The 17,602-nt window shown below is 39.4% G+C and overlaps 2 protein-coding genes across 2 annotated transcripts; both read right to left on the bottom strand.

The window, feature by feature from the left end:
- Positions 1 to 8,552: 8,552 nt before the first annotated feature.
- LOC145594146 (F-box/kelch-repeat protein At3g23880-like) lies at positions 8,553 to 9,996 on the bottom strand. The gene is made up of 2 exons (XM_081650481.1): positions 8,739 to 9,996; positions 8,553 to 8,632 (listed from the first exon to the last, which is right to left on the bottom strand). Exons 1-2 carry the CDS (start codon positions 9,994 to 9,996, stop codon positions 8,553 to 8,555), a joined length of 1,338 nt encoding a protein of 445 aa, XP_081506607.1.
- Positions 9,997 to 11,732: 1,736 nt separating this feature from the next.
- LOC145595830 (F-box/kelch-repeat protein At3g23880-like) lies at positions 11,733 to 13,936 on the bottom strand. The gene is made up of 2 exons (XM_081652260.1): positions 12,682 to 13,936; positions 11,733 to 12,020 (listed from the first exon to the last, which is right to left on the bottom strand). The coding sequence occupies exons 1-2, from the start codon at positions 13,895 to 13,897 to the stop codon at positions 12,007 to 12,009; spliced, it is 1,230 nt and encodes a 409-aa protein (XP_081508386.1). The 5' UTR covers positions 13,898 to 13,936; the 3' UTR covers positions 11,733 to 12,006.
- Positions 13,937 to 17,602: the final 3,666 nt, after the last annotated feature.

Below are 17,602 nucleotides of genomic sequence, written 5' to 3'. Positions count from 1 at the left end.
AAGAACTCCAATGGGGTCTTCCTCAGAGATACTCCTTTTTTCCATGACCTCCCAGAAGACTGACCGAGGCGTTTCACAAGAGGCGGATGATGCCAGCTTGGACAAAGCATCCGCCTGATTGTTTGAAGACCTGGGCACTTGACTTAGTGAAAATTCTTCGAGTGTCCCAACTTCAGCCTTGACCGCCTGCAGGTATTTTACCATGGCCGGATGAGTGGCCTCGTACGTTCCATTGACTTGGAGTACGACCAATTGTGAGTCTGAGCAGGCGTCAATTTTCTTTGCCCATGCTGCCTTACTGTACCGAATGCCAGCAAGCAGGGCTTCATATTCGGCCTCGTTATTGGAGACCTGGAACTTGAACCGTAGTGCATATTCAAATTTGTCCCCCTCAGGAGACTGACAGATAATCCCTGCACCACAGCCAATCGTAGTAGAGCTCCCGTCTACATACACTTTCCAAACCTGACTAGTATCATCCGGAACAACCGGTCTTATCATTTCCACAATAAAGTCGGCGAATGCTTGCCCCTTTATTGCTTTCCTAGGTTCGTAAGTGATTTCCAATCCTTGCATTTCAATCACCCATCTGAGCATTCGTCCAGAAGACTCCAAGGTTGTCAGAGGTCGTTTAATCGGCTGGTCAGTGTAGACCACTACCGCATGTGCCAAGAAGTAAGGTTTCAATTTCTTGATGGCCATGTAGAGGGCGAGACCAAACTTTTCAACCATGGGATACCGAAGCTCGGCGTTCCTGAGAACATGGCTGATGGAATAGACCGGGAGCTGAGTGCCGTCTCTTTCAGCTAAGAGGACAGCGCCGAGGGCATGATCGGAGACGGCCAGATACATGAAGAGCGTCTCTTTGGGCAAAGGGCTAACAAGCTTCGGCAAAGAGTGCAAATGAGTTTTTAACTTTTGAAAGGCCGCCTGTGCATCATCTCCCCATTCAAAATTAGTCTTCTTCCTGATTGCCTGGAAAAAGTAGAGACACTTATCGCCTGACCGACTGAGGAATCTCCCCAGGGCCGCCAGACAACCTGTAAGCTTTTGAACCTCTTTCACAGTTCGGGGCGACTGCATGTCGATGACCGCCTGTATTTTCTCAGGATTGGCCTCTATTCCCCTTTGATCAATCAGGAATCCGAGAAACTTCCCAAACTCAACACCAAAGACACACTTTTTTGGATTTAGCATGACCTTGTGCCGCCTGAGTGTGGCGAATGTTTCTCGGAGATCAGCAAGATGATCCGCTTGTTGTTTGGATTTGACTATCATGTCATCAATGTATGCCTCTACATTCCTTCCAATCTGATTAATGAAGACTGTGTTAATCATTCTTTGGAAAGTTGCAGGCGCATTCTACAAACCAAACGGCATCACAGTATAACAGAACAACCCCTGATCAGTGACGAATGCCGTCTTTTCTTGATCTTTCTTCCACAGGGGAATCTGATGGAAACCTGAATAGGCGTCCATAAAACTCATCAAGGCATGACCGGCTGTTGAATCAACCAAGCTGTCGATCTTAGGCAATGGATAACTGTCCTTCGGACATGCCTTGTTCAGGTCGGTGTAGTCAACACACATCCGCCAAGTCCCGTTCGGCTTTTTAACTAACACAACGTTAGCTACCCAGTCAGAAAAGTTACATGGCCGAATGAACTTGGCGTCCAGCAGCTTTATAACTTCAGCTGCTGCCGCTTGACTTCTTTCTTCGCCGTGATTTCTTTTCTTTTGCCGAATGGGCTTCTTTTTAGGATCAACGGCGAGTTTGTGGACAGCGAGATCCGGACTTATGCCATGCATCTCTTCCACTTCAAAGGCAAAGATGTCTTTGAATTCTTTCAGAAGTTGGTGCAGACTGTCACCTAGCTTAGAAAATGCAACCATCCCCACCTTAACAGTCCGCTCTGGCCGAGTGTCGTCCAGAGGGATATCAATGTGTTCACCAGTCGGCTGGGGACGTAGATCATCCGACCGTTCCCCGGTCAGTGATTGCTATTTTTTCTCTTTTTTGACCACCACCGGTTAATCAATTTTTTTTTCTCAGCTGGTGGGGCCGCTTGGTCTTCCTTGTCATCATCAAGGTCGACTGTTTGTTTGCCACAGACGGCTGTTGCGGCCGCGGGCTTGACATTCGAGAGATAGCACTCCCGAGCTGTCTTTTGGTCTCCATTGAGGGAGCCGACTGTGCCATCTTCCCTCTCATACTTAACGAGCATGAGGGCAGGAATGATGACGGCCTTGCACTCGTTAAGAGTGGGTCGACCAAAGATGAGGTTGTAGGCAGTAAGCTCTTCAACCACGAGGAAACGGATGGTCAATGCCGGTCGTTTCCCTTTTGCCCCAGCCGGATGGGCAAATCTATCCGTCCAACTGGGTGCACGAGTCCTCCCCCAAACCCTACAAGGGTGTGAGAGACCTCCATCATGCTGTCTGGCTTGTACTTGAGATTGGACAAGCATTTGAGGCTGATGAGGTCAGAGGAACTGCTTGTGTCGATCAAGATTCGACCAACCAATTGGTTGGCCACTTTGCACTTAATGACAACAGGGTCATCATGCGGCCGACGGACTTTGCCTTTGTCCTTTTCGGTGATGATGACCTCGGGGAAGGCGGATGTGCTTGCCGCCTCTCCCTCTTCAACAGAATGGATCATCTTTTTCAGATGATCCTTGGTGCCCCGAATAGTCGGGCCACCCCCGGCGAATCCGCCTGCTATGGTATATACCGGATCTTCATCGGTGTCGGTACTAACAGTCGGCTGGGGAGCCTTCTTTTTGGGCTGCCCCTGATTCGCCTTTGAAGTCACTTTGGACTTCACATAGGACTTTAGCTGTCCTTTGTCGGCCAGACGGTCAAGCTCTCGTTTGAGACTGAAACAGTCGTTGGTGTCATGACCGACATCTTCATGGAAATGGCAATGTTTATTTTTGTTGCGATTTTCAATGGAACCTCTCATTGGAGTCGGCTTCTCAAGAGTCAACCGATCCTTTATTTCCATCAAGGTGGAGCAGCAGTCTTTGTGGAATTCGTACCTTGGGACGTACGGTTTCCACTCTTTCTTCTTTTTCTGGGCCGGCTGATCAGAGTTATCAACGGCCCAGACTTGCTTTTTCTTTTTGCTCTCTAGCCGGCTGAGCAGGCCGACTCTCCTTCTGTCGGTCGGTCCTCTTAGAGTCCGACTGTCTGTTGGAGGAGCAGAGCTCGGTCGCCTGTATATAGGCTTCCGCCTCTCGCAGCGCTCCCTGCAGAGTGAAGATTTGCTTTCGGACAAGTTCATACTTAAATGTAGAACCGTCCTTTAGACCTTTGAAAAAGTCGGTAAAGGCGACCTCGTCAGATAGCCCATGGATCTGGATTCGTACCAGATTGAACTGCCTGACGTAGGAACGCAAGCCTTCTCTATCTCCCTGCTGTACATTGCCAAGATCAAGGCTTGTCTTCTTGGCAGGGATGTTCATAGAGAAGTTGGAGGCAAACAAGAACGCAAGCGTCTTGAAGCTGTTAATGCAACCAGCCGGCAAGTTGCCGAACCACTGTTGGGCTATGCCCTTCAGCGTGGCTGGAAAGCAGCGACACCATGCGGCATCATCCAGCCCCTGTAAATACATGAGGTGGGTGTATGCTAGCAGGTGATCTTCTGGGTTGGTGGTCCCATCATAGGCTCCTACCAACACATTTTTAACCTTGGCCGGCTGTTCGGCGTCGGTTATTTCCTTAGAGAAAGCAGAGGGTTGATCTACAAGGTGCTGCAGCCTAAGCTGCCAGTCCATGGGCTGATAGCCGCATGCCGCCTGTCCTCCAAGGAAGACAGGCTGGATGTAAGGTTGAGCGGGTGTTTGGTACAACGGTTGAGCCATGTACTGAGCCTGCTGGATGACATGAGGTCCAGCTTGAACCCTGGGGCTGCTTACTGGAGTCTCATGCGCAGATTGTGAATACCTCAACGAGGTATGCTGGAAGCTGTCATGGTAAGTCGACGTTGAGGCCGACTTTGAAAGCTCATTCCTCCTCTGCTCGATGTAATGTCGAGCATCAGAGAATGTTTTCTTGTTACCATCCGGCTGGACATGCCGAATGGCTTTCCTTGTAACCGTTTCTGGGAAACGGAGTCTGGAGAGATCAAACTGAGGCCGAGCCGTTTCCTTGGGATGAGGAGTCGGCTGTCGGTCCCTGACCGATTTGTTCTTGCCCATTTGGGCTGACTTCTTGGCCGACTGTTCCTTGGCAGGAGTAGCCGACTTCTTATTGGTGAGTTGTTTAATCTCACCACGGAGAGTGCTCACAAGCTTCATGAGCTCATCTCTAGAAACTGGATCTGACCCTTCCGCGTGGGTAGAATCAGACGGCTTCTTCGAATGTCCGGCTGATTTGCCCGGAACATTCTGAGAGTGAGGGCGCTCCCGCTTTTCCTTGCTGCGGACGCGCCTGGAGATGAGAGACCCATCTCTAGCAGTATAGGTTTCGACGTCACCGTCGTCACCTGAATCATGGTCCGTCTGGACCAAGACTTCGTCCAGGGACCGATTGGTCTCTGGTTGTTGATTAGTCTCCAGTGGCCGATTGGTTTCTGGAGGCCGATTAGTTACAGAAATTGGTACAGTTTCCAAAGAGGCCATCTTAGAGGTACTCTCCCCACAAACGACGCCAAATGTTTCGGGGTTTTTTGAGTCCCTTGGGAGAGTTACAACACTAAGACTGGATGCTCGCTTGGATACCTGTACTTGCAAAACAACGGAGCACCGAATGGTCGGTGGTCCGCCTCCGAAGCTTAAGTTAGTCTAAGTCCGAAGAATAAGGTGCGGAATGTAAAGGGTTATCTGCTCAGATTCCGAGCTCGGGTGTACTGTTCTCTTGAGAGTGACAGTTCTGACAATGATTAGTAATCACTGAATATTCCTCGTAAAGAGTGTCAAAAAAAACGTAGCGATAAATGCGGAGATCATCTCCTACTTATAGGCTTCTCGAAAAACGTGCACTCCCTAGGGTTTCGTGCCCTAGGAAATATTTACGCAGCTTTTGCAGACCTCGGGATTTGGGCCTGAAAGCCGCCAATCCCAGGTCCTTTTATCTGTCTGCCACGTGTCGTTCCCTGAGAGGTCCAAGGTGGCGCCCCTTTCAGTGACACGTGGCGGACTCTGATTGGGCCAACTGGCCTAGGGTATTTTTACCCAAATCACAAAGTATTATAATTCATATTTTATTTCACGTAATTATTTTATAAAATAGTATTAAAGTATACAATTTTACTTTAAAATATATATAGATGTGGGTATGAGGTGGGGATGGGGTGGGTACGAAGTGGGGCGGGTGGGGCGAGGCGGGGCGGGTACAACTTAAAATACACCCTCACTCCATCACCCATGGCGGGTATGGTTTTCATCCCCATCCCCGCCCCACCACTCGCCAAATCGGGACTCATCCCCATCCCACTAGGGCGGGTCTCTTACTTGACCCGCCCCAGTGACATCTCTAGGTGGAGGTGCTGGTGGGGGAAGGAGAAAGAGCTAATGTTTTGTGTTTTCTTTTTTTATTTAATTTTTAATTTTTTTTATTTTTCTTTTTAATTTTTTTTTCTAGACCAATAAAAATATGACATGTAATTAAAATCAATTTTTTTTAAAAACCTGCTTATCAGGTTACCGGTCATCCGGGTCTACTAGTGGCAAACTGACCCCATAGTTAGGGTTATTAAAAAATAAACCTTAGTTGGAGTTATTAGAAGTAAATCGCTCTTGGTTGGGATTATTAAAGTGTATTTTTTCCTTATTATTATTATTATTAAATTATTATTATTACTATTATTATCATTATTATCATTATTATTATTATTATTAAATATTAATAATAATTATTATTATTAATAAATATTAATTATAATTATTATTATTAATAAATATGAATAATAATAATTATTATTATTAAATATTAATTATTATTATTATAATTATTAAATATTAACTACTTATTATTACTATTGTTAACTATTAATTATTATTATTATCCCAAATCAAGCAACTTAAAATGTTATTTTCTTTTATCTTTTATGACTACATATAAATTTTTTTATATATTCAAAATTTCTTCTATTTTGAACCTTGATGGCATATTTATTTTTATTTTTTTTTATTTCACATTTGATAATTTTTCATTTACCAAATATGTTAAGTTGAAAGCTATATATTTATATTATATTTATTATAGATAATCATTATACAATGAAAAGTAACTATTTATATAGGAATTTATATAAAAATATGGTTAGATATATAAGTGGGAAAATATATTATTTTACAATATTTTTCCTGAATTTTGGTAGAAAATATTTTGCATGCATTCTCTATGTATTTTTTATAAGTTTTTTTTAAATATATATTAATGACACACCAGAAATTGACAGGTGTCATTGAGGGTGTATCTTTTAGTATATAGTTATCTACTTTTTCTAAATATTTTTAGATCTAATTCTAACAGGTTGTTTAGTCGATTAATATATTAGAAAATGATATCCAAGACTTGTGATCAAATTTCGTTCACACCAATGCTCTTGTGCATCCTTACGCATAAACGAAAAAAGAAATTTTTGTATGAAGTCATATCTGGTACACCAATTCTAACAGGTTGTTTAGTCGATTAATATATTATTGTGTTTTTGTTCCTAATTTTGAATGAATATTGTTTGCTGACATCTATCTCCTCACTATGCCACAATTAACAAACGTATCTAGTTTTTCCTTTTAAAACCACCTTATAATTCTCTTTGATTCCATAACTGTCAGAATAGTTAGTTCTAGAGTTTACTCTCAAAGTCTCAATAAACATGCCAAAATTTCATGGAACAACTAACAGTAATGATTAATGAAAGGCAAAATCAGCATATTGAGCTAAACATTTATTTTTCCAAGTACATATACAAATCAAATACTGGCATTTTGTTATTTCAAGTCATTCTCCTATCCCATTCTGTTTGACATAGCAAGATGTTGTTCCTCCATCGATGCTGCCTCTTGTCCCTCAGTATCATACTGACAGACGTCCACTGTCGGACCTAAGCTTACACTTCATGCTTTACAAGGACAAGAACTTGGTCCACTCCATACAATTACCACCTTCAATCGCCACTTCAATAACTGTTTCTATGGTTGCAAACCATGTATCATATTGAAGGTGTTGAGACTTGGAGAGTATATTTACAATGCTTAATTCTAACAAATGATATTGCTTTCCAGTTAATACACATGTTCACATCAGAATGTAAGCATCGCAAATGGCAACAAGAGTAAAGCAAACAGATAATAATCCAACTAACTAGACTCGAAGAATATCACTGATGACATACTCACAAAGTCACAAGCCAAATATTATATCAGTGCAGTCTAAACTCGAGTCCTCAAATCACAAGTAAATTCAAGAAAATAAAAGAAAGAGCTCAACATATCTCTGGAAAGTTCACATTATCAATCAACACTCCTGAATGCCACACTATTTTCCAATATGCATTCCATTGGTCAGTTCTTACCTCGAAGTACGAGAACTTGTTATACTCCATTTCATCTGCAACAAAATACTGACTAATATGATTGCAAACTGTATTGTATTTGGGTGTTGAGAGTTGATTCATGATGCCAGAGCTTAACATGTGCTAGTTTTTCCTGCAAAAATACACCTTCACTATTATCATCCTAAAAAAGGGTGCACCATGAATCAACTACTGAAATGTCATTATAATTCTATGAACTATATGCATATGAGTTGTGATCACATTTAAGTACAAAATTTATGCTCTTCATAGAGAAACAAAGTGATCCCTACATGTGCCAATATTCTTTTCGAATGAGATAGAGTGCAAGCGCACCACAATTCTGTATAACTAATTAACTACAGCCTCATAAAGTTACTTAGACCTATGCATGAATGTTGTATTACATGACCGAAATAGTATATGGGCAAGACACGGCAATGAAACTATGTAACAATATCTTTGACCTAAAGTCCAAGGGGGCATTTGGTATCACAAGTTGGTATTGGTTTTAAAGTTGAAAATGAAACCATGATGGCATAGGCCTAGATTTGGAGCTTGATTTTTAATATCATGTGTTTGTTTTGTTAAGGAATGACTATATTTCTTTCATTTGAAACCTGAAGATTTGGTATAAGCCATATCTGATTGCCTGGTGCGTTGGAAGAATCGGTTTAAGATTGCACATATATTTGTACAAGCACTAATTTTGAGTTTTATTTACTCCATTTTAAATCTATACCTTATTTGCATGAACCAAAAGAAGAGAAAGAAAAAAGAGACATTTGGTTATGATTTTCCCTATAAAATATAATTTATCCCAAGTAGATTGTGGTTCCAAGTATTGTGGGTCGAATTCAAATGTAGTCAGAGTTAAGCTCTACTGAACTGGGTAGGTATACTACAGAAATAAAGATTATGGTTCAAAGTATTACTCATAATGGAGTATGAAATGTCCAATTGCAAAGTGTAGATAACTATACTATACCATGATTCTTATTGAGTCAACACAGTGCACAACTAAAGATCAATAAGTTAAATCAACAAAGTTCATATTTAGTAATTGCCTAGAGTCAGAAAGAGTTCTATGGACATCATTTCTATGAGCTTCAGAAGACACAGAAGCATAAAAATTTCTTAATATTACCAAAATAGCAAATGTACACTATAATAGAAACTGAAAAGTACAAGCAGCATATGGACGAGTACATACCTGACAACTCCCCAACAGTGTAAGGTAAAGTTAGACTTGGAACAAAACTCGAAATGTAGCCAGTCCAGGAAAATAAACTCTCCGACATTTCAAATTTTACAAGTCTCGTGTACTTCATTGGTTTTGAACATGGGTCAACAAGTCCAAGAACTGCATAATCTTGTAGGATGAAAAACTTGCCGGTGTTTGTGAATCCAACCAAGTCTTTGCATGAAGTTAAATTCAAGCTTCTAAAGATACGAATAGTTTCCACCTTTCCTGGACACCTCAAAATCCCTATAAAAACATCATCACGGAAGTTGTCTCCGAACTTAGACAAGAACCCACCCATGTTACATATAAAGCGATCGCCAGCCAACTCAGTAGAACGCAAATCCAAATCAACATTGGCATCGAACACTTGGGAGCCTAAATCAAAGGCAACAATTTTTCTACCCAGACCATTTGTTTTAGATACAATCCAATACAGACTCTCATTAACCAGAACTCCTCGACTGGAGAGGAATGTGTAGGGCAAGTCACGTTGAGTATTAGTATGGTGATCATAAAATGGAAAAGTCCCAACAGTTGGAGACCTCAATGAAAAGATATCTTGATAAAGGTCATCAGCAACTCTTGTCCATTTGTTAGATTTCAAAGAGAAGACATGTACCCTGATATCCAAGGTAGCAGGCAATTCAAGTATTCTAGTAACCTTATAATCATCAACACTGGAGACATACCCGAATCCCCAAGTAACCCGAAAAGGACAAGAAGAACTGATTGACAGCTCGTGATCTGAGTATTTTCGGAATACCCCAGTGATGGGGTTCCATAGAACGAAGAAATAACCAGATGAAGAAGCTAAGCAGATCAATCCATTACAGGATCCTATCAGAACAAGCTTCTCATCTAGAACAAGTTGAAAATTATTCCTTAATTTGAATAAATTCTTTTTGACATCATATGTTGGATCCTCATCATCATGATACAACAGGTAATAATTATTCTCATTTTGAATAAACAGGTATTCAGTGTGGGAAGTGGGCTTAGAAAATGAAGATAATCTAGAATAGATTTGAGCAAATTGATAAGAAGAGAGAATAGAATACCATTGTTTGGATACACATTTGAATTGAAGAAGTGGTTTGATTGGCAGCCTTGTTAAGATTTGGTGAACGATCACATCATGAGGGAGATGACAGAGAACTTCTTTCACCTCAGCAGTATCTTCTTCCATTCTCAAATCTCGACTTTTCTCTTTCCTCTCAGCTCCCATTCTTATTCTTAGAAAAATGAAGCACTCCATTTTCTAAGCAGTGAATAGCTGGTTATTCTTCAACTACACCCTAATAAATTATGTAAGATGATTATAATATGCATACAATAATACAAAATTAAAAAGCTAAAGCTGTAGATGGTTTGAAAAAAGTAATCACCTACTTCAGAGTTATTAATTTTATAATGATTAATTTTTTGCAAGTGTCAGATTGGTCCATGCTGCCCTCAAAATTGAGTAATGAGAAAATTTTTAAAATTCAACTTGGTGTATAGCACTATAGCAGGTTAGTACCAGCTGTTGAGTTGGCAAAAAACGGCAATTAGCGTTAAATGGCAGACTTACTATAATTTACTATCTTAAGTCATGAGATTTTATATTTGTACCCAAAAGTTTTGTAACAACTTACCTTAAAGCCATTATAAATCACCGCATTTAATTAGAAACATTGAGATTATTCGATACCTTGATAGATCTTGCTAAAAAAAATTGTCCTAGTGTTATCTTGACAATTTGATTTCTCAAGCAATATTTATGTAATGATTTGATCAAAAAGAAGATCTAGCCATAAGAAAAGGTATTGTTCTTGAAAAGTGGTCTTTCCAGGTCCAATAATGGGTTATCTTCATAAACAAGTACATTGATACTGTAGGGTTTTAGGTACTCTAAGTGGAATTTCATGAATCTCATTCATACGCACCTAAACAGGATCTCATGCATATACAATTAAGGATCACATATATATAATAGTTTAGAATTAACCTTTGATGCGTGAATTCCCAAGCTTTCTTCTACCTTCTTGCGGAGATTAGAGCCCTAATTGTTGCTCCTCTAATATTGGTCCACAAGTGTAGATCGAACCTCCACCAATGCTAGTTGGACGGGAGAGATTAATCTCCTCTTCTATGGAGAACTTCTAACCGGATGTAGAGAGAGGAAAGGGAAAAATATTACGTTGTTTCTTTTTGAAAGATGAACATCTGTATATATTTTTTTCCCCAAGCCCTTTATTATATATAATCATATTATCTAATTAGGGCAAGACTTATTCCTATCTTACTCCTTATGGCCAGTCATTCACTAAGCCCAACTTTTGGACTCGGTATTCTCGTTCGACCTAACACTGTAACGTGTGACCTCATAGGATCCGTTTAGTTGGCATTGGTTTAACCCAATGATCAATATTGGTCTCTAGCAAGACGTAAAGATGACCCAACTAAACGAACTTATTATCTCCATAATACGATCCATATTATATTAGTAATTGCACGAGAGTCAGATACTTCATGTATTAAGTTAGTTCAAATCATATATGGTCTTATTGTCAACTAGAAGGTTTTTAAAGTTTGATATTATCATGAGTTTTGTAATTGTATAATCTATGGGTCAAACCAATCTAGGAGTAATTAGTAAATCAAGAAACTTCAGGTATAATACCATTTAAGATTTTAAGGTCGAAAAACTGGGTATAAGTACAGTTTCCTTTTTTGCCAGTCCCTAGTCTTCTCATTGCTAATATTATTATACCAAATTGTTTATCAGTTTATTATGAACAATAACTTCTGATGTCAAACATTCATGCAACCAACAATATTTAGTGATGCTATTTAATATGTGCCAAAACTGCATGTTGTCTAATTGACAGGTCCAATTCAAGAAGATTAAGCTTAAGCAGAAACAGAAGCCGAAGAATGTCTAGTAGTAAAATAAAGAATCATTTGCATAAGAGCGAATAAAATTTAGAGAATCAAAGAAAAAACTTAAAATGTATCCTTTCATTTGAGTATCACGCAAAAGTCATTACTCCAATAAACCTTCATAAGAAACACACTCGCATTATGGAATTTCAGACTGCTTTCCGTCCTCCCAGTGGTTGCCTTACACAGGAAGACATAGTTCCTTTGGCTTTGCAATCTTTTTGTCACTTGGCAATTGGCATCATTATTGACAGAGTTCAACATGTAATCCACTTAGCTTACGCCAACTACTTTTGAAGGAGACGTACTTGGTCTACTCCATGCCATCTGGAATAGTCAATTCACAGTGCTTAGATCTATGTGATATGCTTCCTTCAAACACAGGTTCACACCAGATATCAGAACGTAAAGTTGTAAGCATTGCAAATGTCAACAAAAGAAAGCCTACTAACTATTGTATCCCTCGGGAAAGCTAATGGTTGGTACGTTCTGTATCTAAATACATGCATTCAAGCACAATCTGTATGCTCATCAAAGACCCATAGAGTAATACCTACATTTTTTGATGATCTTCTCAAAACAAATATTTAGACTGTAAATGCACCAAATATTAATGACAGCCCTGATAGAGTTATTGGTCAGAATAGTCAATCAACAAACTGCTTACTTTTGTGCTTGTTTGGTTGACAGGGAAAATTAAGGGAACTTGAAAATCATGGGAATTAGGAAATTCTGGGTTTCTTTTGTGGGAAAAAAAAAAAGTGAAACGGAGGAATTACAAAATTTATGGGAAACATCAATTCCCACAAGTGGCTGTAATTGTTATAGAATGCCTTGAATAAAAGAAAATCAATAATAGTCATTCACAAAGCTTAAGGAAACACCATAGCATAAACACAACAGAAATTCACCAAGAAACACAGCAGCACTCAATGAGATGCATAGGACAAGTACACAACACATAGTAGTAAACAATTATAATATGTACCTGGCTGATCCCAATTGCTGTAAGGTAAAGTTAGGCTCGGAACGAAATTAGCCATATGAGATTCTAGTGGTCTTCCAGAAGTTATAAGTGGAGTGTACTTCATTGGAATTGAATTTGGGTCGACAAGTCCGAGTACTGACATTAAGTGCATGATGAAAAACATGCCAGTCCTTTTGTATCCAACCAAGTCATGGCACCATTTCAAATTCAAGTCACCAGATAAATTTAAAGTTTCCACCTTCCCAGGATACTTCAACATATGTATATTTACACCATTACTGCGAAAACTAACTCGACACTTAGACAAACACCCTCCCATGTTACATAAAAATCTATCTTCAAATGCCTCATTCGAAACAAGGTCCAAATCATCAACTGTGGCAAACTCCTCACAGACTAAATTAAAGGCTACAATCTTCCTACCATGACCATCTGTCTTAGACACAATCCAATATAGAGTCTCATTAATCAAAACTCCCCTCTTCAAGTATACTGCGGAACAATACGGCCCTCCACGGTCACTATCTATATAACTTGTATGAGTAGTAGACTTCAATGAGAAAACATCTTGATATAGTTCATCAACAATTCTTGTCCATTTATTGGATTTCAATGAGAAAACATGTACCATGATTTCTAAGGTAGTAGGAAATTCAACTATTCTAACAACCTTATAATCATCAATATCAGAGACAAACCCAAATCCCCAAGAAACCCTTTTAAGGGTTGAAGAAGAATTAACTGAAGATTCAGTGTCTGAGTATTTATGAAATTTCCGAGTAATGGGATTCCACAAATGGAAGAAATAATCAGAAATTGAAGCTAAACAAACAAGCCCATTGCATGATCCAACTAAAACAAGCTTTTCAGGCATACCAACATCAAAATCAATACCCAATCTAAATAGAGTCTTGCTGTTATTACAATATGTATCAGCAACAATTTCATCATCATCATGAGAAAATAGGTAGAAACTTTTCCCACTTTGGATAATCAAAAATTGTGTAGAAGATGAGAAATTAGAAAGTGAATCGGATTTAGAATAAAGATGAGCAAAATGGGAAGAAGAGAGATTAGAGTACCATTGTTTGGAAACACATTTAAATTGAAGCACAGACTTGATTGGTACTTTTGTTAGGATGTGATGAACAATCAAATCATCAGGAAGATGTTGTTGGTCAAGAACTTGTTGGACCTCAGCAGCACCATCTTCCATATCTCTAGTTTTTCTCTTTCTTCGAGCATCCGTCTTTGATTCTTTGTTGCATAGTTTTTTTTTTTTTTTTTTTTTTTTTTTTTTTTTTTTTTTTTTTTTAACCTTGTCCTTTGTTTTTTTGACATTGATAAAATACAGTCAAATGGCACTTTATAATGCAAATAACGTGACACGTGGATGTTGTTAGAAACACGTGATTGGTACTATTTCCTTGTTTTTTTAATTGTTGAAGTTTGACCGGCACATAATTTTAGGCAATTTAATTGACTTAAATAAAATAAGAGGGAAGTGGGGTAGTTGGAATATTAAAATATTGTAAAAAAAAATAGTGGGGTTAATAATTTATTGAAAATTAATGAATGTAAGAGGAAAGATATAATAAAAAAGTAATAGTGGGTTTGGGTGGGGACCATGAGAGGAGAGATATATAGCATTTTAATGTAGTTTTTTGCCAAAAAAGAAAGTGTAACACTTAAAAAAAACACGGCCAGACTAAGCAAAAATGCCAAAAATGCTCTCGTCTGAAACCCTAAGCAAAAACCTGCCAAACCCTCAATCCATTGAAGAACAAGATCAAATCAAAAGGTCGAATAAGAATTAAACCTAAACGCAAAATTAATCATATCATTTTTAATTCCCATGGGGATGAGGAAATGATTGATGCTGGCAATTCGACTTTTGCCAAAAACCCTGCATTAGCCAATGATCCTGAATTGGCTAATGGAAACAGAGATGGTGAAGTCCAAGCTCCAAATGGAATTACCAAATCTTTCAGAGATATGCTCACGAGGGATGGTCAACAGGCACCTAGGACTGCTGATGAGGTGCACTGGATTGACAATGATATTGAGGATGTGTCTGATGATGAAATGATCCCAGATGAAATTCTAAATGATGAAAGATGCCCTGTCATCCGTCTTTCAAAGGAGGAGAAAAGAAGGCTTAGACAACCATGGATGCAATCTCTGATCATTAAACTTTTTAGTGGCAAACTAGGCTACATGGGTTTAATGAGAAGACTTAAGAAAAAATGGAATATAAGAGGGGAATTGACCTTAACTGATATAGGATGTAATTTCTATATTGCTCGATTTACTAATCAAGCTGACTATAACTATGTCCTTACTCAAGGTCCCTAGATGATTGATGATAACTATTTGACTATTCGCAAATGGGTGTCTAATTTCATTCCAGATTACTCTCCCATTAAGGTTCTTACTGCTTGGATTCGCATCCCCAATCTTCCTGTTGAATAATTTGATATCAGTTTTCTTAACAAAATTGGTTCAAAAGTAGGCAAAGTACTACGTGTAGACAAAACTACAGCTCAAGCTGGACGAGGACAATTCACAAGGCTCAGTGTTGAGATAGACCTTTCGAAACCTCTGTTGGCTAAATTCTGGCTCAAGGGGAGGATCTGGAGAATTCAGTATGAGGGAATTAAGATGGTTTGCTTCAAATGTGGCAAGTTGGGACACATTGAAGATGACCGTAAGCCTGCTGGTGCTGAGAATCAATCTAATGAAATGGTTGTTCATAATAATCCTTTACATGTTCAGAATCAAAAGCCTGAAGAGGTTGAAGATTTTGGCTCTTGGATGCTTGTGAAAAAACCGGTTCGTAAGAGGACTTCAAAGGGAACTGAGAATGCTAACCAAGCTGGTCAGGGTGGTCAGAAAGGGCATGAAAAAACAGGCCAGGGGGTGGTTCAACCAAGGGTAGACAAAGGAAAAAATATCCAGAATATAGCTCCTAGCAAGAATCAAGGGATTGGTTCACGATTTGCGGCTTTAGATATTGAAGAAATTGAGGATTTGGAGCAGGATATTGAACAGAATAAGGAAAAGGAGGATTTTATTCCTAATTCCCAAGATAAGGATGGATTCAAATTTCCTTCTATCAATCTAGGGGATAGCTCACAAATTAATGTGATAAAAGATAATTTTGTTGCAGATTTTATAGGAAAAAATATTTCTTCCAAATCTTCGAAATGTATCCCTAAAAAGATTGTGACAAAGGTTTACCAGGAAAAATCTAAGCAATCTTTTGAAAAAAATATCACAAGTCCACTTAAGGAAATAGATGCTAATACGTGTAACATATTTCCTAATGTGAGAGTCCTTGTAGGGCAAGGAAAAGAAAATTCCCTAGTTCAATTCGAAGCTACCCACCAGGCCAATAACCAAGCTGATCTTGAGCAAGTACAAAGCATTGAGAAGCCAAACCAAGTAATTGAAAAGCCATCTCAAGCCAGTGAGGGAGAGGAAAGTTCAATTGACCATGTCTCTAACACCTTACCCGATCACTCTGAACATCCCCCCGGAGAAAACTCTCTTCATTGGACATGAAATGGAGCAGCCTTACCTGCTGGTCACGAACCGCATGTCACATGTACTGGAGATGGAAGTGGATTCATACCTAACACCAATCTCGATTCCCAAAGAGTTGGTGGCAAAGATTCCCATGGAGACTCAACGCTTGTTGAGACTCATTAGCCAAGCCTATCTAGCTACCCTTCCTACAATACCGTGTTCTATGGAAGAAAGCATACCAAACTTAGCTCCGGATACCTTACCAATTACTTGTATGGTATGGAATGTACAAGGTGCAGGAAGTCGGAATTTCATTAATTCCTTGAAGGACTTGATCCGTACTCATAATCCTAATGTCCTAACTTTAGTTGAGACGCATATGGGAGGTGAACAAGCGGAAAGAATAGCTAATATTCTTGGCTATGATGGTCATGTGCGAGTTGATGCTGTGGGTTTTAGTGGCGGAATTTGGGTATATTGGCGAACTAATCTGGTTACTGTCAGTCCTATTACTCAACATAATCAACATAATTCTATGGAGATTTCTCGTGTTGGAGCTCTTCCGTGGTACTTCACAGCTGTCTATGCTAGCCCGGATCCGATGAAGAGAAGAGAATTATGGGATGAATTGCGTGACTTTGCTGCGCATCATAATAAACCGTGGCTTATTGCTGGCAATTTCAACGATACTCGATTTCCCTCTGAGCGAAATACTTCCTGTAAGGAAACTGACAGAAGATCAGTTTTGTTCAATGGGTGGATTGAAAGCATGGACCTTTTAGAGGTGGAATTTTCTGGTGCAGCGCACACTTGGGCTAGAGGTCGTTCCCCTGAAACAAGACAGAGTGGTAGACTTGACCGAGCCTTGTGTAATAAAGAGTGGGCTATGAGATACGAGAAAGCAGCCATGAAACATCTCACGGCTATTCATTCTGACCACTGCCCTATATTCATCTCCCCTAATGGATTTGTACCTTTACAAGCGCTGCATAGACCGTTCAGATTCCAAGCAGCTTGGATGTCACATGATAAATTCACTGAGTTTGTCTCGGAAAAATGGGATAGCAGCAAACCTTTGATGCCTGCTTTGTCAAAACTCTCGACTGATTTGCAAAGCTGGAATCGTGACACTTTTGGCAACATCTTCAAGCAAAAAAGGACTCTTGTTGCGAGAATTGGAGGAATTCAGAAGGTTTTGGCATCTCGACAGGACAGAGGCTTGATCAAATTAGAGTATAAGCTCCGTCGAGAATTGGATGAGGTTTTAAGTAGAGAGGAAACATTATGGTATCAAAAATCTCGTGTTGACTGGCTCAAAGATGGTGATAGGAATACTACTTATTTTCACCTAAGTACAATTGTGCGGAGGTGGAAAAATAGTATTCAACAAATT

Source organism: Chenopodium album, chromosome 19 (genome assembly GCF_948465745.1).
Source record: "Chenopodium album chromosome 19, dcCheAlbu1.1, whole genome shotgun sequence".
NCBI classification, from domain to species: domain Eukaryota; kingdom Viridiplantae; phylum Streptophyta; class Magnoliopsida; order Caryophyllales; family Amaranthaceae; genus Chenopodium; species Chenopodium album.
This window is presented reverse-complemented; position numbering and strand designations above follow the sequence as displayed.